The 23347-nt window shown below is 53.6% G+C and overlaps 1 protein-coding gene across 3 annotated transcripts in view; it reads left to right on the forward strand.

Annotated features, from left to right (window-relative positions):
* Nucleotides 1–23347, forward strand: part of WIZ (WIZ zinc finger) — a 58303-nt gene that overhangs the window by 25048 nt on the left and 9908 nt on the right. For 2 of the 3 annotated variants that reach the window (XM_052798895.1, XM_052798897.1), the window contains exons 3-5: nt 9572–9632; nt 12205–14744; nt 14974–15339. In XM_052798895.1, the coding sequence (XP_052654855.1) occupies nt 9572–9632; nt 12205–14744; nt 14974–15339 (2967 nt within the window). The remainder of the gene's footprint in view (nt 1–9571; nt 9633–12204; nt 14745–14973; nt 15340–23347) is intronic. The other variant, XM_052798896.1, reaches the window with a different exon arrangement.

A 23347-nucleotide genomic window follows, 5' to 3' on the forward strand; every position in this document is an offset into this window, starting at 1 on the left:
GAGCCAACAGGCACTGGCTTAGTTTAGTTTAGGTTGGTTTTTTTTTTTTTCCCCTCCAGTGTGAGCAGTTTGCTTAAATCCAGCTGTCCCCACGGGACCCCTGCCCTCTCAGCTTGAAAACTTGGGTGCCGTCTTGAGAATTGACAGTGGCAGCGGATGGGTGTTTATTTCTGAGCTGGACACGGAGATCTCTTGGGTGATTCTTTATTTTCCCTGAGCCAAAACATGAGGATCTCTTGGAGGATAATGAGCTCGTGGTGGGGAACGGTGTGCTTCAGCGGGGGGGTTGTTGCTCGTATTGGTGCTAGGAGGAGAAGTGCCACTTGAACTCAAGTGGCCGGTTGGTGCCAAACCGGTGCCAAATCTCCGAGCTTTGCATTGGACGAGTGAGAAACACGGCCGCCGAGCACATGGGGAAGCCATCGCCTCCCATGAAACATCTGCTCAGCACCCAGGGATGGCCCACAGAGCAATCCAGGGCTCACTCGATAACGCAGAGGTCTCATCCAGAGAGGTTCGAGTGGGTTTTTGTACAGATGCAACACGCACTGATCTGTCTGCGCCGGCAAGAACGAACTCTGGAGCCGCTGGATGGAGCGTGCCTGGGCAGAGCCAAGCTGAGAGACAGCCAGGGTGCTGGGTCTGTGTTTCAAGGGGAAGAGTTAAGCTTGGGCGTGACAGCAATGGCAGGGAAATCCTGCACAGCGAGAGCCAAGCGAAGGAGGGACCAGGGCTTGGTGGCATTGGGAAACCCTCTGTGGAAAACGGGTGCTGGTGGGCTTGGAGCCATTCGGTGTTTTTCTGGGTCCGCGGTGCATCGCTTGGCCTCGCCGCCCAAGCGGGATGCCGGAGAGGAGCCGGGGGGTCTTGCGTGCCATGCTCTGAGCTGCCGGGTTGCCGGGACGAGCTAGAGCTCGCTGGGATGCTGAGTCAGCACATCCAGTACCCTCCCCTTGCAGCAGTGCCGTTCCCCACCTCCGTCTGCTGCAGAGACCACTTCCTGAGCAGGCGTTGCTTTTCTAACTGCTCGAGGGAGAACCGGTTGCGATAGTGGGGACAGGATAACCCCGAACTGCTGCCGGTGACGGAGGCAAGAGGGACCCGCTCGTCCCCGCGCGCGTGGTAGGACGCCGGGCCACGTGCCTACGGTCTCGCATGGGGTCTTGGGGTCTGTGGTGTCCAGGCAGGGTGAAAGCAAATCCTATTTTTCACCTAGAAACCAAACAGGGGATCCAGTAGACGGGATCGATTCCATGCAGGGATGTGATCCCCCCTGCTCCTGTGCGAAAGGAGGGTGGAAACCCATGGGCTCTAATTTTAGGGGAGGTGGCAACTGGAGGGGAGACCGGTGCTTGCCCCGAAGCCCATCCGTTGGGAAGGACGGGTGGTCACTGGTCGCTTCAAGGTTTCCAGTGCCCGTTGAGACCAGCAGCCATCACCACGTGTTGCTGGTGGATGGGGAACACAGGGTGGCTTTGGCCCGGAGCCACCGTGGTCGCCGTGGTCTTCTCCTATGGGAAACGTCTGCGCGTTTGTCCTTGCTCCGCGGCTCACGGTTGTCTTCAAATTTTCTAGTAATGCTGATGTTGGGGTGTTGCTGGTTTTGGTAGTGCCTGGAGGTCCTTGTCTCCTGCTCTGGGGTTCCCGGTACTGTGGTTTCTCTTGCCAAGAGCTCTTTGGACTTGATGGGACCAAGATGTTGTGCCTGTTCTCTGGGTTGGGCAGTGAGGAGAGCCAATCCCTGACTCATCTGCCATCCAGACCTGCCCCTCCAACCTCTCAGTTGCTTTATGGCCCCCCAGCCTCTTCCCATGCTGCCGTTTCAGATGATGCTCCTGGGCTCATGGGGCTTCCCGAGCCCAAAGTGGGGCAATCGCTGGAAATGGGATTTGATTTTTATTTTTTTTTTTTTTCCTCCCCAAATCAGGCACAGGCCAAGGACTTGCTGAAGCAAAAGGCAGGAGGTTTTGGCTCCTTCTGCACCAAAATCATTTTATCTTCTGCCTTAGCAAGGCTTTGGGAGGTCTCTGAGCCCCCACTGAAGGCTGCTACCCCTTGAAGTTCAGTTGTTGGGGGATGGTTTGGTTGTTTGTGCCCGGATTAATACTGGGGACAAGCAGAGAGCACCAAGCGCAAAGCCTTTATGAAGCTGGGGAAAAAATATTTGGGGTGCTTCTTGTTTAGCCTCAACATCTTTTTGGGTAGAAAGGAGGATTTGGGTTGGAGGGCTAACGCCAAAGCAAGAGCAGTTTGTCCAGCTTGGAAGATCTCCAAGGATGGAGGTGCCACGGTGTCTCTGGGGGGGTCAACCTCCATCCCCACGTACAAAACGAACCCAAGGAGGAGACCAAAGGATGGGAATTGTGCTGATCCCTGGCTTCCCAAATGCCTTTTGGATGTCTTGCGTCCGGCCTTTCTCAGTGGAGAGATCCCACATGAGTCGCTATGTTGAGATAAGCCTCAAGTCGTGGAGGAGAAGAGCTCTGACCTGCTCCTCTGGCAGCCGTCTCTGTCCCTCCCCGGAGATATCTGCAGTCCTTGCTTTTGTGCCCAATCCCATCTCTTCCAGTACTTCTCCACTGAACTGGCTCAAAAAAAGACCAAGCAGGATGGATGTCACCACGGCTGCCAGCACTTGGAGCACCGTTCGTTGTGGTTTTGGTCTGTATTCATGCTGCCTGTACTCTGCCTGCACAGTCCTGCCTCCTCTTTTTGCATCGTCTCCAGCATTGCTAAGCAGCTCGAGGAGCCAGAGGGACCACGTACGGATGGTTCTGCTCGTACAGGGATTACTACAGCTCGGTGTGGCCTTGGTGAGTCGACGGGTGAATAATTTGGCAGAAGATAGCACTGATGCAATTAAAAATGTGGGATCCTTTGGCTGGGGAGCGCTGAGCTGCATCCCTTCACGATGCTCTTACCCCTGTGTTGGGTTTTTCACCCCATTACGGGGCTGGACGTCGTTCTTTCATCAGCAGAGTCTGCTTCACCCCCCTTGCAGCGATCATACAGAGTCCTCCAAGCTCCCCAGTCCAGCCGCTGCCGCAAGCTGAGCAAAGTCCCAACCCAGGCAGCTCCTCCCAGGCCAGAGCGTGGGTTAAAACACAAGCAGCTCCCAAGAGTGGGTTATTAATATAATCCCACTGCAACGAGCTGATCCCCTTGAGTGCGAGGCTACGGCGTCCATCTCCTGGGACTAGAGCAGACGCATTGCGTACGTAAGTGTTTATCTGCTTCACTCTTCATGGTCTGCCATTGCTTGGGCCCTTTGTGGTGTCTTTTCCTGCCTGTACAAAGTCCAGCAGCAGAAATATCAGCACCTGGATGCTGGTTGCACAACCCTGGGCGTTTCCAGCTCTTAAACACACGAAATTCCAGCACCCTGTGCCTGCAGAGGGGTTAAAAGACCCCTGCCGCTCCTGGGAAGCCCAAGCAGAAGCGAACACGGAGCTGTCGGTGTTGGGTGAACACAACGGCACCATCCCCGGCACCGTCAGCAGCCAGCTAAGCCTGAGTCAGATGAGACGCGATGTGCTGCCAGCACGCCATGCTTTGAAGAGCTCCTGTCCTCAAGGTCACCTGCCCACAGGCTTAGGAGCGTCCTTAAATACTGCCCTGAACTGCCACGCGGCGCAAAGGAGAAAGAAACGTCTCTCGCTTCTATCTGCAAATGGCCGAGAGCTTTCATTGGAGCAGAACCCGGAGCTACGTGCAGGAAAAACAACCCCAAACGTGCCCATTTTCAGGAGGAAATGTGAAGTTCGTGTGTCTGGCCAAGCCCTCCCGCAGCAAAGCCTGTCCTTACACCAGCTCATCTGTATTCAGGAGCACGAGCAAAATCTCCAGCTTGCTTCTGGCAAGCCACAGCAAAGGGTCAGAGAACACGATCGTCTTGTCTGGCTCCAGGGAGAGCGTTTGGACGCTCACGTGAGACCGTGGGTGAAATGATTTCTGCTGAAGAGTGGCTGTTCCAAGCACAGAGCAATGGAAGCGACGTCTACCCTGGGGATTTGGGGCAGGAATACCATCGAAGAGCTTGAATCTGGCATGGGTGGCCACCCAAACAGCTCCAGGCTGAGCCTGATGCATGCAGAGCACCCAGGTTGCTCATCCAGGTGCTTTTGGTGGACAGGGGATGCTGGGGTGCAGGTGGTAGTCTTCTCTTGTGCAAGCTCTGCCGTGGAGCACCTCATGGTCCTCATGCAAAGCCTTGCCTTCACGTGTTGGCCCTATTTAGAGTGGGTTGGAGAGGAAAGAGCTGCCGGTTGCGCCTTCTTTTGTAGGATCTCCACGTTTTGCTTCTGTTGCCCGCTCTCAGCCTGGAGCCACGTGCTCGCGTCCAGGGAATGTCAGGATTGCCGAGCAAAAGTGCTGACGGCACCTCTGCCCACCGAATGCCACTGTTTGCACTGCAAACACAAGCCCAGCTTGGCTTGGACCTGCTGTGGCTCTGCTAGCATGGATGTGGCCTTGGAGAAGGTGGGCTTGGATGGCTGTTTTGGGCTGGAAGAGCCAAGTTTGGGGCTGTGGGATGGATTTAGAGATGGGCTGGGATGTGGGAAATGAAGCTCCCGCTTCCCTGCATTTTCAGTGAGCTTTTGGGGAGCTAAATAGCTCCTATGATGCTGGGGGCTGGAAACCCCCTCCTATTTCTTGGCCATCTCGTAGTCCTGGGTGACTGAATGTTTCCGGCGTGGGATTGCTCATTTCACTGGTAAGAAACCCAAATCTGTGCTATCCAAGGCGGCAGAAATCCCCATGGCTGGGTTGGGTGGTAGCATGCCAGCGAATGCCCAGCTGCTTGCCTGGCCACCGCTTGGCTCCAGCACCACCATGGCACGGGGGCACGGTGTTTTCCCACTGCTATCAAGCAGTAATCCCACTGTGCGGGTCTGTGTGCTGTTTTTTTTGGCACTGCTGGTTGCTCTTGTGTTTTTGGACCATGGAAAGCCACGTGTTGAGCCAAAACTTTTTTTTTCCCAGGTTATTTACGATATGCAGAACCTGTATCAGCTGCTGGTGCCAGCGAGCATTTCTTCTGGTACCTTTTGCTCTCAAATTAAACACCCGAGATTAAAGCATGAGCCTTAAGTAGGACCTAGTCTTTAATTCCAGAGCTAAATCATGCCTTGCGACATCTTGCGTTACTCGGAAGATGATGCAATAACTCACCCCTTGCCTAATACCATTGCTCAAATGGCAAGGTCCCTCAGCCCGGCTGTAGAGGAGATAAAATATCTCTTCTTGCCTCTTTTTTTTCCATTTGTTTAGATAGGCTGGAAAAACACAAAGCCTGGGACAGCATGTGTAGACTCAGTGAAGGCTTTTTGGAGATGATCATCTACTTTTGAGGGCTTTTGGAAGCACTCAGATTGCTCAGAAAAGTGGTATTGCAAATTCCTGTCCAATTTCCTTAATTTTTGATTTTTTAAGAGTCCAGTTCTGGTCCAAACCAAGTCATCACCTTCTGGAGGAACCTCCTTTTTTCCTCCCTTGACTGGAGATGGGTTCACCGCAGCCTCAGACCAATGTCCTTTGGAAGTGCCGGCCCTTCTGCAGTAGGAACCCAGCTGATCTGGGAGCTGCTGGAGAGCTTGAGTTGGAGCTGAGTCTCCCTCCTCATCCTTTATTGCTGAGATATGAGATGCAGAAAGCACGTTGAGGCCAGGTAGGTGTCCTTCCTCCCATCCTGGAGGATTGTGTGGAAGGGAAACCTTCTGTTGTATTCAGGGGATGGAGCCTTACGCAGTTGAACAGCTTTTAAAGTTTGGGAAAGAATAGTATTTTTTTAGATTCTAGAGTTTTCTTTAAATTTTCGCTCCTTTATGCTCTTTTAGACTGTCACTAGACATCTTCTGGGAGCTGGGTAGAAAACTTTCTGGAGAATATAGTTTCTTGGTTGGAACTCTTCAGAGGAGAGATTGTCTCCCTGTTTTGAGGTGGTTTAGGGTCTTGATGGAAACCACCATCCAGAAGACCTCTTGGCTTTAGACTGTTGAACTTCTTTGGGTTTTTAGTCCTAAAATCACAGAATAATTGAGGTTGGAAGGACCCTCCAGAGGTCTTCATCCCACCCCTGTGCTCAAAGCACAGCCAGCTTCAAAGTTAGGTTGTTCAAGCCCCATCAAGTTGAGTTTTGAGCATCTCCAGGGATCCCCCACTCTCACAAGGAAGAGCTTCCCATATTGCAACTTCCTTGTCCTCTCGTTGCGCGTGTCCAGGAGGAGTTTGGCTTTGTTATCTCTACAGCCTCCAGTTAGTGGCTGTAGGCAGCACCTTCATGCTCTCATCTTGAAGTGGAATGAGCCCAACTGCCCTGGCCTGGCTTCATCCATGACGTCCTCCAGTCCTCGCTGGCTGGGGACCTTCATTGGCCTCGCTTCGTTGGATGTTGGATCTATCAACATCTGTGAGCTCCTGACGCAGTGGAGCAACCTTGCTAATTATCACAGCTACCATTTGGTGTGTCGTTAGGCTTAAAATACATGTTGGGTAGCTCTGGTACAAAATAAACCAGACCCTTTGTGTAGGAAGTATCTGCCGTATGAAGAGCAGTGACGTGGAAAAGCACCTCAAGGTGCATCCTGGTGTTTTTGGGGGGGGTGGTGGTGAAGGTTTAGGCAAAATTTTTGCACCCTGGTACATGACTGAGCCTCTTGAGCATGCCATTACCCTCTGCTTATCAGCCCTGACGGTTATGGCCTCGGTGAGCCAGGGCTCTTTTGGCTTTTCTGGAGATGTTGGTATTTCTTAATCCGCGACCTTTGAAATATGTTACGTAATTAACCATTGCTGAATTTGTCTAGAGCTGGGTCCGCCGTGTCTAGGAGAGCTCCTGGTCTCCGCGTAACTGCTCCTGTACTGGGAAACTCACGAGTTTTTCCCTTAGCTCTGGTTTTCTTTGTGTGTTTTGGCCACGGGCTCATGTGATGGCTCAATTTTGAAAGTGTCTTGATGTCCTGGCTGGGTTGCTTTAACTCTTGGGATAGAGGAAAAACAGAGAGGAGAGACCCGTGGGCCCGATACGAGGGTGTTTGACCTCTTGAAGGAGAGACCGTGAGCTCAAAAATGAATTCAGATTTGCCGTGCTCTCTTGGGGAAAAGCTGCAGCCACACTCCTGTGGTTAGAGGAGCAGCTCTTGCTGGATTACCATAGAGGGTAAATTTGAGCCTCCTAAGTCCAAGACATTAAACTCCCTCATCTCTCGCTGTTTCCAAGAAACCAGGATTTGCAGGGAGTGCAGTTACGTGCTCATCAGGAGAAAGATAAATCACCGCATGTTTTCCTCTAAAGGAGACAGTTTCTAAAAATAGGAGCCGTGCTGGAGCTCCGGAGAACAAAAGAGTCCCTGGAAGGCTCCTGCCACCACCGTCCTTTCTCACTATCGGTGCTCTCTGCCCCTCTCCATCCACGCGCTGGGGATTTATGGAAGTGTTTAAAATCTGCCGATTTGGGAGGGTTGGGTTTTTTCCCGGCATTCCCGCCCCGGCCGGTTGGTGACTCAGGCTTTCCTGAATGAATGCTGCCGGTCTCCCGTGACCTCGGCAGCTTGGCCGTGGATCCCGCCGGCCTTTTCCAAAATGTTTTTAAAGCCAAAAGGACCTGATCTGGGAGCTAGGGATGCTGCCACCTCTCCAGGACAGGCTCTGACAGCACGGATGCCGGATAAACCCTGATGATGTGCGTGGTCCCAGCTCTGCATCTAGATGAAAGAGCTCCAACCTCATCATCTCCGGATGAGACCTACAGGCTGGAGATGCTCAGGCTTAAAAGTCTCGCCTCTAAGGTGGCTCACCTAAGACGTTAGAAGGATGGGAAGCCAACCCTGGCTTTTCACATCCCTCCTCTGCTTTCAGGGCAGGTCCTGCCCTGCCTCCCCCATCTCCATAACCAGCGTGGTGGCCTGAATACCACATTTACAGCACACAACCAGTAATCCATAGAATAAATGCAAACTGTGAGCGGCTGCGTCCATCCCGGAGGGAACAGAGGTCAGTTTGGGCTGTAGAGGCTCTCACAGGCTGAGCCCGCAGACTGTTGCAGCAAACCCCATCTCCTTGGCTGTGTGTTTCCAAAGCGCTCCCCGTTTCCTCTGCAGGATGCGCAGCTTGATCCTGCTCGCTCTCGTCTTTGTGTTCAACATTAAAGGCTCTCTGGGTTGTTGGACGGTGCGTGGCGGAGGCTGAGCTGCTCCTTGCATGTCCCTTTCTTTTCTCCACGAGCCCCAGGCATGGTCTGTGCTGGGTCTGCGCCCTCCATCATGCTGTGGATGCCTCCTTCCCATGGCTTCTTAGTTACTTCCATGGTGTTGGTGAGCTCCAGGCAACTCTTGGGCTGCTGGGCATCCCATGACCCAAGACGATGACGATGGGAGCAGGGATGCGGGACAATTCCTTGTCCTAGCAGCAAGCTTGCTTGCCCGGGGCCAGGCTGCCCATGACCTAAGATGATGATGATGATGATGGGAGCAGGGACGGGGGACAATTCCTTGTCCCAGCAGCAAGCTTGCTTGCCTGGAGCTGGGCTGCTGGGCATCCCATGACCCAGGATGATGATGATGATGATGGGAGCAGGGACGTGGGCTAGTTCCTTGTTCCAGCAGCAAGCTTGCTTGCCTGGGGCTGGTTCGCAGCAGGAAACAATGTGGATTCACCCAGCTACGCCTCAGCTTCCCCAAGCTCCCAGCCTTGCCTGTAATAACAAGTGAGTCCCTGCTTTTCATGCAGCTGGGACAGGTGACGCGTGGCTGGACCAGGACGGGGGGGAGCCGGCATGAGGAGCAAGACCCCCATGTCCTGCCCCGAGCTCAGCCCTGGCTGATGGAGCCTCTGGGCCAGGTAGGTTCGATCCAGATGTTTTTGCTGGACACAGCCAAAGGCTTTTCTCCTCTTGAGGAAGGATGTAGCTGGGTCTGATATATCTCAGCAGACCCTGCAGATCTTCAGGAGGCGTTTGTTTGCCTCTCATCGCTGCCTGAAATTCTGCCTTGCATCTTCTCGCGAGTAGGATTGGAGATGATTTAGCCCAGAAGCCATCCGGGGGGGTTTAGCCAACACCGGAGCAAAGCAAAGCTCCTCCAAGCCCCAGATGATGCTTGGGCACCCAGAGAAGCCCTGCATGCTGGTCCAAGGGCAGAGAAGCACACCGGCACCGGAGAGGCTTGTGATCCCCATCCGTAGAGCTGGGGGGACTGGTCTTCTTCGCAGGGTGGACCAAGACAACCCTTCTCCAGCCGCTCAGCCGCGGTTCCGTGCCGGATACCTCTCCAGCGAGGAGGGGTGGCGGGACCACGGCCAGCGGCACGTGCATCTTCCTGTTAAACTGCTTAGCTGCAGGAACGATTATACATCAAATAGTTGCGCGCGGGATTAAACCCTCTTAAGTGTGGCTTGGAAATCCTCCCGTAATCCGGACCCGGCTGTAGGAGGGAAGGATGGGCAGCAGGAGCAGAGGGGGTTTATCTGCTGGGAAAGCTTTTTTAACACACACACACAAAAATCACTTTATTGCAAATTGCACTGAAGAAGCCTTACTTGGGCACTGACCTTGGAGCTTTCCTCTCTGTTGCAGATGAGCCTGATCCCGCCCTCCCCGGTGCCGTCCCAGCCACAGCTCACAGGACCGAACACGGGTAAGTTCCCAAGGGATGTCACAGAGCGGGGAGTGCCTGGGAGCTCGTCTTCCCTTGCTGATGGTACTCCAGTTACACAAAGCCCCAAAATATCTCCCTGGCTGTCCCCAGAGAAGGTTGTCCCACCGTTGAGGACGTCAGCAGGTCCCTTGAGAGCCAGCCAGCACAGTCCCCTTGCTGCAGAGCGGTGTTGGTTGCTCTAATTAATCGTGTTTTGTCCTGCTTCCCAACAAACCACCCTGCTTCTGCCTACCCTAAATCACCCCTCGGAGCCATCCCGGTTCCCCTCGGAGCCATCCCGGTTCCCCTCGGAGCCATCCCAGTTCCCCTCGGTGCTGCTGGGGCTGTCCCTGCTGCAAGGGAGAAGGAGATGCTGGGAGGTGGCTGCTTGATTTGGTTGTATTGGGTGTCCTGAAGCCGTTAAGGGGTGTCCCAAGCAGTTCTGAGTACCCTGAAAAAGGCAGATTTTGGGGTGCCAGCCCAAGGCTCGTGCAAGGCAAGGGTCCTTGTCCCTTCTCATGGCATTGGGGACCCACGCCTGGCTCAGAATCACTCTCTGTCTTAGCCTGTTTAGCAATGCAACCAATGCCCAGCACGTTTTAATGGGCTTATTTTAGTATCTGCTGTCGACTGATCCTTCCTGGGCCAGCGGTTTCCTTAGCGAGTTATTTTTAATAACATTTGCAGGGTTTACAGTGCATATGGGAATCGCATTTCCCTGATATCACGCCACAGACAATGGTGAGCCCGTCCTCCAGTCCGCAGCAATTTCTCATGAGTAAAAATAGAGAAAGGTTTGGAGCCGGGAGGGCGAGTGTGGTGGGGCGGGAGGGTCAGTTCACCCCTAAACCTGGCTTTTTCCAGGAACAAGCTGGAAATAAATAGGTTTAAAAAAGAAGGAGAGAGAGAGGCAGCGCAAGAACCCTGTGGAACTGGCAGCCCTGCTGCCTCCAACAAAGGTGCTTTGTTCTCCTGGCAGCACAACTTGACCCGTGAGATAGTGTTTTGCTGCCCCTGGAGCAGCTCCTTGCACGAGGTCTCGAGTCACCGGGCTTCTCCCGGCATTGGGCTCTGTGGTCCGGCAGGTTTCCTCCCTAGGGATGGTTTAGCAGGTGACAGGAGCGGCGATGCGGTTTGCATCCCGCTTTTGGCCGTGCATCTGTGCCACGGATGCTGTGTAGAGGGAGAAGCCGGGCATGAAGCTGGCTGTGGAGGACAGAATCTGGGTTGCACCCTTAGGGCAGGGATGGGGATGCGGAGGAATCTTGCCTCGCTCTGCGGTTCGGTGGACGCGTCAAATCTACTCGCCCCCAGAGCCAGTATCTGCCAAACCCCCGTGAAGCTGCCATTAGGGCCATCGGGGCTCCTGGGTCTCCTGGGCCCCAGTTCAGAAGCCTAAATGTGGGGATCTGGTACCGTTTGAGGCTCTCTGCTTCCCCACCGAGCCTCTCCACCATCCCCACAGAAGGGTTTTGTAGATCCTGTCTCATAACTGTTGGTCCTGTGCCAGATGTCTCCAATCCCTTGAGGCATCTCAGAGAACATCAAGTGCCTCTGTTGCACCCTCATGGCCCTCACCATGTCCCTTCTTATTCCCCGAAAAAGCCTCCAAGCCCAGTGTAGGATTTTTAAAACCACCAGGCTGGGACTGCCCGTGGGCGTGCTTCACCCCTCTCTAACACACAACACGTCTTTGGTGCCACAGTGGTACCCACAGCACCCATCTGGGTGGCATGGGGCCACCCAATCCCACTGTAGAGCTCACCCCGTGGAGGCTTTTATGTTCTCCAGCTGTTTGATGGGGTCTTGCCAGCTTTGGCGTCCTTGCGGAGGGTTTGGAAGAGGATGGAGAGGAGGAACCACCTTGATCCACTGTGACTTGGAGTCTCCGCACAGGGAAGAAAGACTTCTTACCCCTGCTGTGGAGAGGGATCACCCAGGAACTTTCATTTAATCACAGAGAAAAACCATCCTTTGGTCCCAGAGACCTTTGGTATGGTCCACATTGGCACTTAAATCTGTTTTTATGCAACTTTGAAGAGCTCGTTGGCTTGTTCTTTGGCCTGATAGTGACAAGTGTCATCGCTAAGAGCAAATATCCCCGTTGAGCTGGGTAAAAAGGAGGCAATAAGGTGTCCAAGCATCCCGAGAAGTTAGGAGGGGAAAGGCAAGGAGAAGCAGAGAGTGGGGTGGAGCAAGGGGAAGATGACTTCTGGCCCAAGGCAGGAATTGGTGACGTGGTGATGGGAACTCAATGCTCCTGTTGTGCCTGGCACGAACACGGAAGAGCCGCTGTAGGGAACACATACAGCCGTTGCTGAAACGAGCTTGAAGCAAGCCTAGGAGAAAATGCAGAAATGATTCTAGCCAAGGGAGGGTGGAAAGGGATGGACTCATTTTTGTCCCAAGTCTTTAGTATTTGGGGCAGTATGGAAGTAACCGCGAAACCCCCAGCTGGTGTTATGGCATAACACCACGCAGGCTCGCTCTGGTTCTAGGACAACCCTTTTGTAAATGGAAATGTTTGTATTATCCCATTAACCGGTTACTAACTCTCAAAACTTATTTGCAGCTCCACGAATGAAGAGCATTTGGAGTTCAAGAAGGCTTTGTACAGAACAGATGCCAGGAGCTCCCTAGACTTGCGAAACATGACTGTGTCTGGCAGCGTGACCTGGGACACCTCTGCCCTGGAGACGAGAGTGAGCGATGGGAGAGAAGAAAGCACTTTAGAGAGACTCTCTGGCTTGAAGGACTCGAAAGACTCGCGGTGTGGAAAGGAGTCGGCATTCGCCGTGGAGCCCCAGGTTGTAAATACTGTGCAGGTGGATCCTGAGCAACTGGAGAGCGACTCCGAGGACCTGGACGGTGGCAAGGTGGCAGCAGAGACGCCCAGCCCTTGTGCTGGGGCATCGGTTGGCGGCGGGGAAGAGAAATATCTTAAAAATGAACCAAAGCAACTTGAAGGCCTCAGCAAAGAGCACTTAGATAAAAGTAAGAGGGGAGTCCAGAGGGTTGACTGGATTTCTAGACCCAACAAAAGCCCAAGTCCTCACTACAAAGACATAAGTAAGCCGACAGATGTAGCAACCAACTTGCCCTTTCGGGGACAGTCCGTGCGTGAAGTGCCTCCTCCGCTGACTCCGACGGTGTTCAGAAAAACGCTAAACCCTGTCCTTGGCAAGTCCAAATCCCTGGAGAGCTCCTCGTCCCACAGGAAGGGGCTGATGGTCGACTCGGACTTGGGCGAGATCAACCCACTCAACACGGCCGAGTGGACAATCCAGAAGCCGGGTCTTCAGCTCGGCGCGGACCTCACCGTCGGCAAACAGTCCTGGACGGTAAATGCTGAAGACTCGGTGGAGCGGATCCCGTTGATGTCTCTGGAGCCTGCTCCCTGCAGCTCCTACGACATCGAAATGAGGCCCTACGTGTGCAGCGTCTTGTTGGAGGAACAGGGGAAAGAGGAGCTGGGTCCGGAGGAGGACCCTACAGTGTACACCTGCATCGAGTGCAGCATTTACTTCAAGAAGAAGGAACATTTGATGGATCACATGCTTCAGCATAATCGTGGACCAGGGAGGGACCAAGACAGAGATGCTTTGGGAGGGCAGTGTCAGTTCTGCTGCAACGAGTGCGGATGGGCCTTTGGAGACCCCACATCTCTGGAGCAGCACAAAAGGCTCCACCAAGAGTCTAGGGAAAAAATTATCGAAGAGATTCAGAAGTTGAACGAGTTTCCAGACGAAGGCCGGGAAGCCCGGCTGCAGTGCCCCAAGTGTGTCTTTGGCACAAACTCCTCCAAGATCTTTGTCCAGCATGCCAAGATGCACGTCAAGGAGAGGAAGGACCAAGGGGCAAAGAACTTGAATCTCTTTGGAAGCGCGGGCAGCGGAGAAATACGGGATAGCCCCGTGCACGGCATCTACAAACACTTCAAACCAAATGAACACGTGTCCCTGCAGATGCAGGTACCACCTCACGGCAGCAGCAAAGGGCTCAGCACCTGTATGCTCTGCAGCTTCCCGGCCCCCAACGAGAACATCCTCAAGGAGCACATGAAATACGCCCATTCCCACCTCTCCTGGGACACGGAGGTGTACGAAGATGATCCAAATCAACCGGGAACTAGCAGAGATGCCTACAGCCCGGCCAGGACAGGCCGGTTTGCAGAGACTGATTATTTCGGCAAAGCAGACCGGCTTTTCCCTCCGCCTCACCGAGAAAGCACATCGCATTACGAAGGTGTTCACGGTTTTGCCCTAACTCACCCAAGACTCGACAAAAGCAACGGGGCTAGTAAAAAGGACTACCAGACATCAGGGTTTCATGCCAGGAAAGCAGCTCCGTACGCTGCCCCACACAAAAACCTGGGGTTGTCCGGTTTTTCTTCCGCTAAAGCTTATTCCCAGTATGCTCTGCAGCAGTTGAAAAAAAAAGCAGCAGCTCAGCACCTTGAAGGAGAAGGCGACGGTCTCAGGAGCCACCCGATGGGCCTGGAGGAGCTCAGGCACAAGTGGATGTTGGCCAGCGACACTGGGAGCATGGAAGAGGAGATCTCCGTAAGCACAGAAGTAGATTTGAGCGAGAACAGAGGCATCAAACCCGTCACCATCCCTCAAGCTGCCTTGGACCTCAAGAGGACGTTCAGAGACACCTTGAAAGCCACGGACTCTTCGATAGCTTCGGAGGAGCAGCAGCAGCAGTTGCGGAAGATGGTCCCCATCGTCCTCCTGGAGGAGGTGAACCTGCACCCCAAGGCGACGAAGCGGCCCCGGGGGAAGCCGTTCAAGAAGAAAACAACACTCCCTTCCCGGGAATTCGTGATGGAAGAGCCCCTTCCCTTGGATATGCTCCTGTTGGACGCTCCTCTGGAGGGTCCTCTGGAGCTGGATGACCTCTTGGACTCCGACTCACCCATGCTGAAGAATGAGGAGAGGAAATGTCCCTACTGCCCAGACAGGTTTCACAACGGGATCGGGCTGGCGAACCACGTGCGGGGCCACCTCAACAGGGTGGGGGTGAGCTACAACGTCCGTCATTTCATCTCGGCGGAAGAAGTGAAAGCTATTGAGCAAAAATTTTCCTTCCAAAAGAAGAAGAAAAAAGGTAGTATGTATTCAATTCACCGTGCTTTCTATTTTCTTATTTTAATCGGTGGGGTTTTCTCCTCCCACCGAGAACTGGGTATGTATGGTACTGTAGTCAACCTGAACCGTGGTGGCCACGGCACAACCAGTGGCATGCGGTTGTCTCAGGTGCAACCCCCCCACCCCCACCCCCGGAGGCCTGAGCCAGGGGTTTTCGCGGCATCGCTGACTGTCTGTCCTTCTTTCCGCAGTTGCAAACTTCGACCCGAGTACTTTCAGCCTGATGCGATGCGAATTCTGCGGAGCCGGTTTCGACACGCGAGCGGGTCTCTCCAGCCATGCCAGAGCCCACCTGAGAGACTTTGGTATTACCAACTGGGAGCTCACCATCTCACCCATTAACATCCTCAAGGAGCTGTTGGCCAACTCATCGGAGCATCCCATGCTGCAAGCGGCGATGGGAGCGGAGCCCTCGTCCCCGAGCCGAGAGAGGGAAGCTCACGGCTTCGTGCCTCGCAAGAGCATGACACCCATGTCCGAGTGCAGCATTCCACGGTCTCCTCTGTCCCCGTTCCCCCCGTCCTGGGGAGATGAGTCCCTGCAGTCCTACAGAGATGGTAAGTGTTCCATGAATGCCCCGTGGAAGCCAGAAACCCTTTTGATAGCCCCAAATCGTCGCGTCCTGCTGAACAGAGCCTCGCTGGAGGAGGGGTATTTACAGGGAAGGGTTTAATCGGCGTAACCTGGTGTTGGTTTATCCAGCTCCATCGTTGATGCTCTGGGTCTTGTGAAATCTGGTGCTGGTTTAGGGCAGGTGGACGGAGATGCTGGCAGATGAAAGAGTCGGGCGGTGCGGTCTCTTGAGGGGTGGATGGAGGGGTCGCATCCCACCAGGGAGCCGTGCTTTGGACGTTTGGGCTTTGTTGGAAAGTGTCGCGTTTAGGAACGAGGTTTCCATAGGGGAAGCGCCTAAAGCTTCGCAAATCATGGGGCAGAGAGTGGCTGGAGGGAAGGAGAAGAGCGTGGTCGCTGGTACCGGTCCGGCCTGGCAGTGCTCGGCCACGCAGAAGGCAGGATGCGGCCTCTGGCTTGGGGAGCTGTGTTTACCCCTCAGCTGCTTATTTTCCATAAGCGGTATGTTACCGTGGTGGGAAGCGTAAAGGGTCCTTGCCAAATGGATTTGGGTCTGAGCTCGTCGCCCTCCATCAGAGGAGCTCCAAACTATTCAAACAGGATTATCTAATTCCAGAGCAGAGCCCGTCCCAAACAGCTTCCGGGTTTCTTTTGCAAGGCTCCAAAAAAACTGAATTTGCCCCAAAAACTTGGCAACGTACCATTCTGCCAAAGACTAAAAACTTGCTCGTGCATTAGGAAAAACAACCACCTACAGACACCTGGCGCTACTGGAAGCGTCTTGAAGTCCCTGAAGCAGCTTTTCGTTAGGTTCTGCTCAGCCTAATCCTATGTTAGATACAGCCCTGCGGCGAGAAGCTATCTGTCTTTAATTGAAATATCAAAGAGCCTGTAATCCTGGCTCTCCAGACTGTTCCACATGCCTGGGACGCTCTTTGGAAGGAGTCTTGAGCGTAACGAACACAAATTAAAATACGAACAAACCCAAGCTCTTTTTTTTTCTTGGCATGGCAGACCTTGGAGGATGAATAGCTACCAGCCCGGGGTGGTGGTTGATGCCAATGAGAGGCGTTTTGGAGGGCTCAGCTGGGTTTCTGCTGCCAGTGGCTGGATGCTCCTGCTGACTGTGACTATCGCTCGGCAATTTTTACGTCTCCTGGTGCCCAGATTTCACTGGCACAAGCCGTTATAGATAGCGCCGCTGTTTTAAAAACTAGGGCTCGGGTATTTTGTAGTTAAGAAGGGTGGAAAGTATCTCGGTGAAGAAAGAGTGCGGCCACCCTTCGGTAACAACCGCTCATCGGAGAAGAGGTTAACGCAGTTCTTAACACGGCAAATCTAATATCAAATGTCCCCAATGTGAAGTTTTAGAAAAAAAAAAAAAAAAAAAAAATGGGTCATGTCTTGAAATACGATCTTGCTTATCGGTTCGGGCAACGTCACTCGAGTTTTTTTCAGCATGTGATGTTGGCCCGGGGCTGGGAACTTCTCCTGCTCCTTGCTGTGCCCATCTCCAGTTGCCTTGAAATGCTGGTGGGTGCTTGGTGGGAGAAATCGGGTCAGGAATTGTCCTTTGAGTTGAATGAAAGCTTGATTTCGGTCTGCTTCAGCGTTGTATTTAAACCCAGATAAGGCTGAGGATGGACACGTGGGATGAGCGGAGGGTGAGCGTGACCTGCACAAGAGCAAGAGCTCAAACACCCCCTTCAGCAGCACTCCTGGATTTAAACTCGCGTGCTCTGTATTCCGTTACGAGTCATGTCTTTGGGGGACAATGCCAAGAAAATGGGTGAATTTGGAAAGCTTAAAAATCCCCGGCCCAGCAACCTGTTGTGTAACCAAAGCATGCACAGCGGATCACGTGGAGATAGCGATCGGTGGACGGCTTTTGTATTTAAATCCAAGCCTGAAGTCTCTTAGTTACGCTCCCAAGCTCATGGAGACGACTTGCCATGAGTCAAAACCCTCCTTGTTTTGCTTCCAGCCCGAAACGACGCTTTCAGGGCGCTCTGGCTTCGTGCTGAAAGTATCTGTTGCAACCGATTTAAGAACGAAGCGGTGCCCGTTGCGTTGCAATATTTTTAACTCTTGCTCTGGGTACGGCTGCGGGGAAGCAGCTGAGCGAACAGTGAAGCGGGTTTGGAGATTGGGGGATGCTGAATCTGCAGCCGATTTTAGCCATTTTTTTTTTAAGCCCACTTGTCCCCATGTCTCTTGAAATCACTCATGAGATGTGCGAGAGCTCGAGTGACCTGCCTGCTTCTGCGTGGGTCTTTGCGGCCGTGCTAAGTCCTCGACCGCTGCTCCCAGGCTGGAGCAAGGAGCTGCCTTAAGGGCACCTGCTTAGCGTTAACGTCCTCTGCTCGTGTTTTATGCTAATTCTGTAACTTACAGAGGGTTTTAAGCAGCATAAACGAGAGAAAGGCTGTTAGCAAGTTATAGTGGCAGGAGGATCTCATGAACGGTCGGTGGTGGCACCGCACCAGACCTGGCGGCGTCTCAGCCGGTGGCTCTGTGTCGCGGCGCCGGCAGCCCCGTGCCGTGGGAGCAGCGATGCTACTCGCGCTCCGGGACGATGTCACAGCTCAGCATCTGCAGGCAGCTCTCCGCAGACGGCTTCCTGCTTCCTTCCTCTCCACTTCCAGACGCGTGAACTGCCAGAAGGTCTCCGCCGGCATTGCAAGATGCCTCTGGAGCTGTTAAGAGCTAAGAATATCGGTAGACCCTTAACTGAAACCTTCCATCGTGGGGGCGGGCGGGGAGAAATCCCCTTTTCGTGGAACATTTCGTGAACCGTTTTCTGCGCTGGCTGCGGTTTGTGGTTTCTAACAAGGCTGCAGTGGGAAATGAAGGTGGAGGATTCAGCTCTGGGTGCCGGGAGATTGATTCGACGAGCGTGGTGGTGCTCTCTGTTCTTGGGCTTGTAACCAAATCACCACAAGACCTGAGCGTCTCGGTCCTCTTGGGGTGAAGTCTCCCTTCCCGGAGCTGCTCGCAGGTGGGACGTGAAGAAGAAATGAAGAGCGGCGTTGGGAAAGGGCTGTGGGTTTAACACACACTCACTCTCTTGCTGGTCTCGTACTCTTGGCTGCTTGTTTAAAAATGAAAAAAAAAAACCCCTCTTTAAGCAAAACTAAAAGTCAAAGGGAGGAAGTAGGTGTTTGGGTCTGCGGCGAGAACTTGAACTTGGCTGCGCTGGTTGTTTAGATGGGAGTGTGTGTGGCAAAAACAGGATGTTTTGAGATACCGGGGGAATCTCAGAGGTTACCTGTTCCCTCCCGCTGCTTCCAGGCAAGTCCATGGTACTTAAACCAGCCTGAACTTGGCTGCTCTGGGCTCTGATGGAGACTCCACCGCCACCCTCGGCACCCACACTGCCGTCACCGGCCCTCACCCGTAGAAAGCCAATGGGGTCTTCGGTATTTTTAGTATCTAAATCCATTGCTGTTCATTTGACTCACAATAAGCCAAGACAACAGTTTATGCTCTTCTGTAGACCCAGCTCTTTCCATCTCCCCTTTTTGTATGATTTTTTAGACCCTTGATCGCTTGTGATTCCCTCCCCGATATGTCTGAACCCTCCCTGAAGTGCCGTGCTCAACATCGGACACGTCTCGGCTGCAGTGCTGCGGAGAGCAGGAGGGTTATCCCAGCTCCTGCCCATCCCAGGACAGGCTGTGACGTAGTGGGGGTTGCAACGTTTGTTCGGGTTTGGTTTTGAACAGCTTAGAAGTCTGAAAACTTTTTTTTTTTCTTTTTTTTTTTCCCCCCCACCCTTTTCTGTGGAAACGCTGGCTCCTGAGCTGTCCCCAGCTGTCCCTGGGGAGTTGTTGGCTTCTCCAGGCGGGTCCCTGCACTCAACAGTGGCTTTCCCTGTATGTTGTGACGGGCAAAGGTGTGTCCTGCTGCTGCAACCGCCTCCTTAAAGCCTGGCTTGGCTCGTTAGCGAGGCTGTTTGTGTATCTCCTGGCTCCGAACCTATTGGCAGCCACCTCGGAGAACACGTGGCGCTTCTTGGCAGGCGTTGGGAAGCGTTAGGCAATTGCATCCTCCTCAAAACAGCTTGCAGTTCTCCTTCCTTGTAGCCTGCCTCACCTTGCTCTGTCCCCTGGACTGCTTCGCAGGGTTGGCACCAGCATCCTCTGTTCTTCTCCCCTTTTTTTTTCCCGGATTTAACTCCCTGTAGTCTCTCTTACTGTCCCAAACTGCAAGGTCTTCTGCTAGACCTAGATTTCTCTTCTCAATCTGCTCCCCTGCAGCAATAGTGACGTTTCATCCAGGAAGAGGAGCAAACGTGCATTTGCTGGTTGACCTTCCACCCCACGCAGTCTTTCCTTCTGGAGCGCATCCGATGTAGCGTGGGTTTTTAGGAGGGGGAGAGGGTCGGTTGAATGGCACGGGCTCAGGGAATGATTTCCCAACTGCTCTGTCTGCTGCTTGCTTGTGTTGAGCTCCCAGGTGAGGACTCGGAAGTGGGGCTTGCCCCTACCATATCCAAGGTCCTGCCTTGGCTGAAGAGTGTCTTCTCCCTCTGTAGAGCATAATATTCAGAAACATTCTTAGCATTTCCTGGCTTGGAAGGGACCACGAGGATCATCAAACCCAAATCCCGACTCCACACAGGGCAATCTAGAAGTTAAACCCTGTATCTAAGAGTGTTCTCAAACTCTTCTGGAACACCAGCAGGCTCGGGGCCCACGACCTCATCCCTGGGGAGCTTGTTCCAGTGCTTGCCCACCCTCTCTGTGAAGAACTCCCTTTCCTAGTGGCCAACCTGAACGTCCCTTGATGCAGCTTTAAGCCGTTCCCTCGCGTCCTTCTACCAGACACCCAAGAGAAGAGATCAGCACCTCCTTTTCTTCCCCCCATCACGAGGAAGTTGTAGACATCAACGAGGCCACCCCTCAGTCTCCTCTCCTCTAAGCTGACCAACCCTGGTATCCTCAGCCGCTCCTCACAGCCCCTCTACTCCTTTCACCATCTCTGTTGCCCTCCTTTGGACATGTTCTAATACTTTTATGTCCTTCTCAGGTTGTGGAGCCCCGAAGTGCCCACAGGACTCAAGGTGAGGTCACACCAAGATGTGGGACAACCACATCTTTCGAGCGGTTTGCTATACTGTGCCTAATGCACCCCAGGATACGGGTGGCCCTCTTTGCCGTGAGGGCACACCGTTGACTCCCGTTGAGCTTCCCATCAACCGAGACCCCCAGATCCCTCTCTGCAGAGCTACGCGCCAGGACACGTGGAGAACAGAGCTCTCCTTTCAGCGGACAACGAGGGAAAAAGGGACAGGCTGTGAGCGTCAGGGGCTCCAGAATTGATTTTTAGGGCTGTTCAGAGGGAAACCTGGTGTGGTCTGCTCAGAGATACAAGCGGGCAGAGACCCCATAGCTGCTTTGATTCCTCCCCCCACCTCTTTTTATCCAGGATGTGCGAGCCAGCGTGGCCAGGGCCAGAAGGAGCCCGTGACTTTGTGGTGCCTGGGTTGGGGACAACCACAGCCCGAGCCTCAGCACAAGGGGCTGTGGAGAGGCTGGAGGAGATCAGAAGGGGAAGGCTCTTCCACCAGCGCAAGTAGGGCTGGAAGAGGACATTTATTGTAGATTTTATGGGGTTTTTCAAGCCTCATTTCTTCCTCGACACTTTGACTTGAGAGCGAAGAGCTCGGCGCAGCTCAGCAGCGGCTCCAATTTCCATTCCGACCTTTGCTTCCTCTGGTTAATTGTGGTTGCTCTCCGCGAAGGAATTGAGATGCTTTGTGGACGTGGCCTTTCGTCCTCCTTTCCGTGGAGGAGCACGCCTGCGTGTCTCGTGGCGGCTGCGTTAATCGCAGATGAACGGAGGTTAGCAAAACTTTCTGGAGGTCCGTACCTGACCCCGGCTGCCAGCAAGGCCAACTTCAAAGCCAGGTCAGGTTGCTCAGGGCCGTGACCCGTCGAGTTTGGAGAGGGTTGGAGGTACCACCACCTCCCTGCTGGGTTAACGTGCCCTGAGGACCCTCCTCGTGTTACGGTTCTTGGGTCACGTTCTCCTTTTGTGTCGGCCTCTCTGATTTTCCTCCCTGTGTACTCGTTCTGCGCTCACCCGCAGCCTGACCTACTTTCCACCGTCTTTGATTCCTTTCTTGAGTTCCAGGTTATTGAAAAGCTCACGTTGGCCTCCTGCTTCCCTTCCCTCCTTCCCCTGCATGGGGATGACATGGGCTGTTGCCCTTGATACTGTCTCTTCTCCTGGTCTCTGAAGATTTCTGATGGTAGGCAGCGCCGCAGGGAGGCTGGACGTCAGTTTTTAGCCTGAATTTGAGCTCCGTTTTCACCGCTGCTGATCTATGGCCACAGGAGACAGCGTGAAATCTCTCAGCCAGGTCTTCCAGCGCAGTAATCGTAGAGTGAGGATCCCTGGGGACGCCGCTCGAAGGCAGATGGTCGCAATAACCTATTTCGGTCTTGGCAACCAAGGATAGAAATTGTCCCTTTCCCTTTCCTAATGTTTTTGAGAGACCCTGGCTTGCAACTGCTGGAGAAGGGGATGTTGGGGGGGGGGGGGGGAACGCCTGAGCTGGGATGACCCAGGGATACCCATGGGTGCTGCAACCACGGCGGGTTCAAAACCAGCCTCACGGCCATATCCACATCCCAGCAGGATATCGGCGGAGAAAGGAACAGCATCTATTTCTTGTATTTCCCCTTTCTCCTTTAAATTTCGGTGAGCTCCTGTGCCTGCCACAGCGATTCCTCATGACCTCCTAGTCCTGATGTTGGTTTTTCTCCAGTTCCTTTAAGCCAAGGAGAGGTTTTATATCTTACCGCTCCAGCAGAGAAAGAAGAGAGGAACTTTAGGTGCAGTTTATTAGTAGCCCGTCCTGCTCGGCAGAGCCAGCGAGGGGAAGTACTGTGTTTAAAACGATTTGATAGCTCAAAAGCGCGCCAGAGAGCTGGCAAAACCCCCTTGGCAAGGAATCGGCTCGCATAGAGCTCTGGACGCTGTAGGCTGGCCAGCAAAGACAGATGCTTTCATCCTCACCCCAGACAGAGCCCGTTAGCGAGCCAGCCATCAGGCAGTCCTGCCTGTCCTGGCGTTGCCTGTACCCCTTGTTGCCTTTGCTGGATCTTCTTCAGGAAGATTTGGCTCAGATTTGGGGAATTATTTTTTCAGACCACGGGGCAAAGCTGAGCTCCGCAGCTTGAAAGCGGCACCGGCTGCTTCACAGATCATCCCCTGAGTCCAGGTTAAAGCAGCAGGTTATCCAACCAGAGCCCTTTTGCCAGGTGCGACGGGGTTGTCGGCCGCTACGAGGGGCTTTTCTCCCCCCTCTTCTGAGCGTGGCTTGTTGAGAATTAGCGTGAGGATGTTTCACGGGTGTTTGAGGACTCGTGAATCTCTGTGCTACCCCGCAGATGTGAGCACGTGTCACCTCAGCACCTGAAAGCTGCCAGGGTGAGACCCTCCGTGTTGTCGCTGCACGGAGACTGAAGCCCCTGGGGACCTCTGGTTACTGCTGCAGGCTTTGAAACTCCCTGAAAATGTCAGGATTTGGCCCATTGTGGCTTCTTTAGCCTCGCAGAAACTGGTGGTAGATGGATTAACGCCCTACCACCCCTTTTTAAGCTGTCTTGCGATGCAAAAGTAAGTAGGAATTTGAACCTCCAAAGCTTCCCCATGCTGAAAAACAAAGTGTCTGGTGTGGGTCTGGTTTTGTTTTAGCGGTGGCTCTCGTGGGCTGTCTCCTTTTCCCCCACTGCCTCTTCTTGGTTCGGTTTTGTTTACGCACTCTGGGAATGGCAGGCGGGTTTGCTATCACACGTGGGTTTTCTTGGGGTAATTACGGACCGAATTGGCCAGCTTTGAGTGTGTGTTTTCAACTCGTAAGCCCAGAAACTGTAAGGAAATGCTTGTGGCCACGCTGGGACTCTGCTTGTCCTTCCCCAGGGAGGTGAGGAGGAGGATGGAGCTGAGCAGAAGCCATCCAAGGTAACGATTACACGCTCT

This window comes from Harpia harpyja, chromosome 10 (assembly GCF_026419915.1).
Source record: "Harpia harpyja isolate bHarHar1 chromosome 10, bHarHar1 primary haplotype, whole genome shotgun sequence".
Classification (NCBI taxonomy): Eukaryota; Metazoa; Chordata; class Aves; order Accipitriformes; family Accipitridae; genus Harpia; species Harpia harpyja.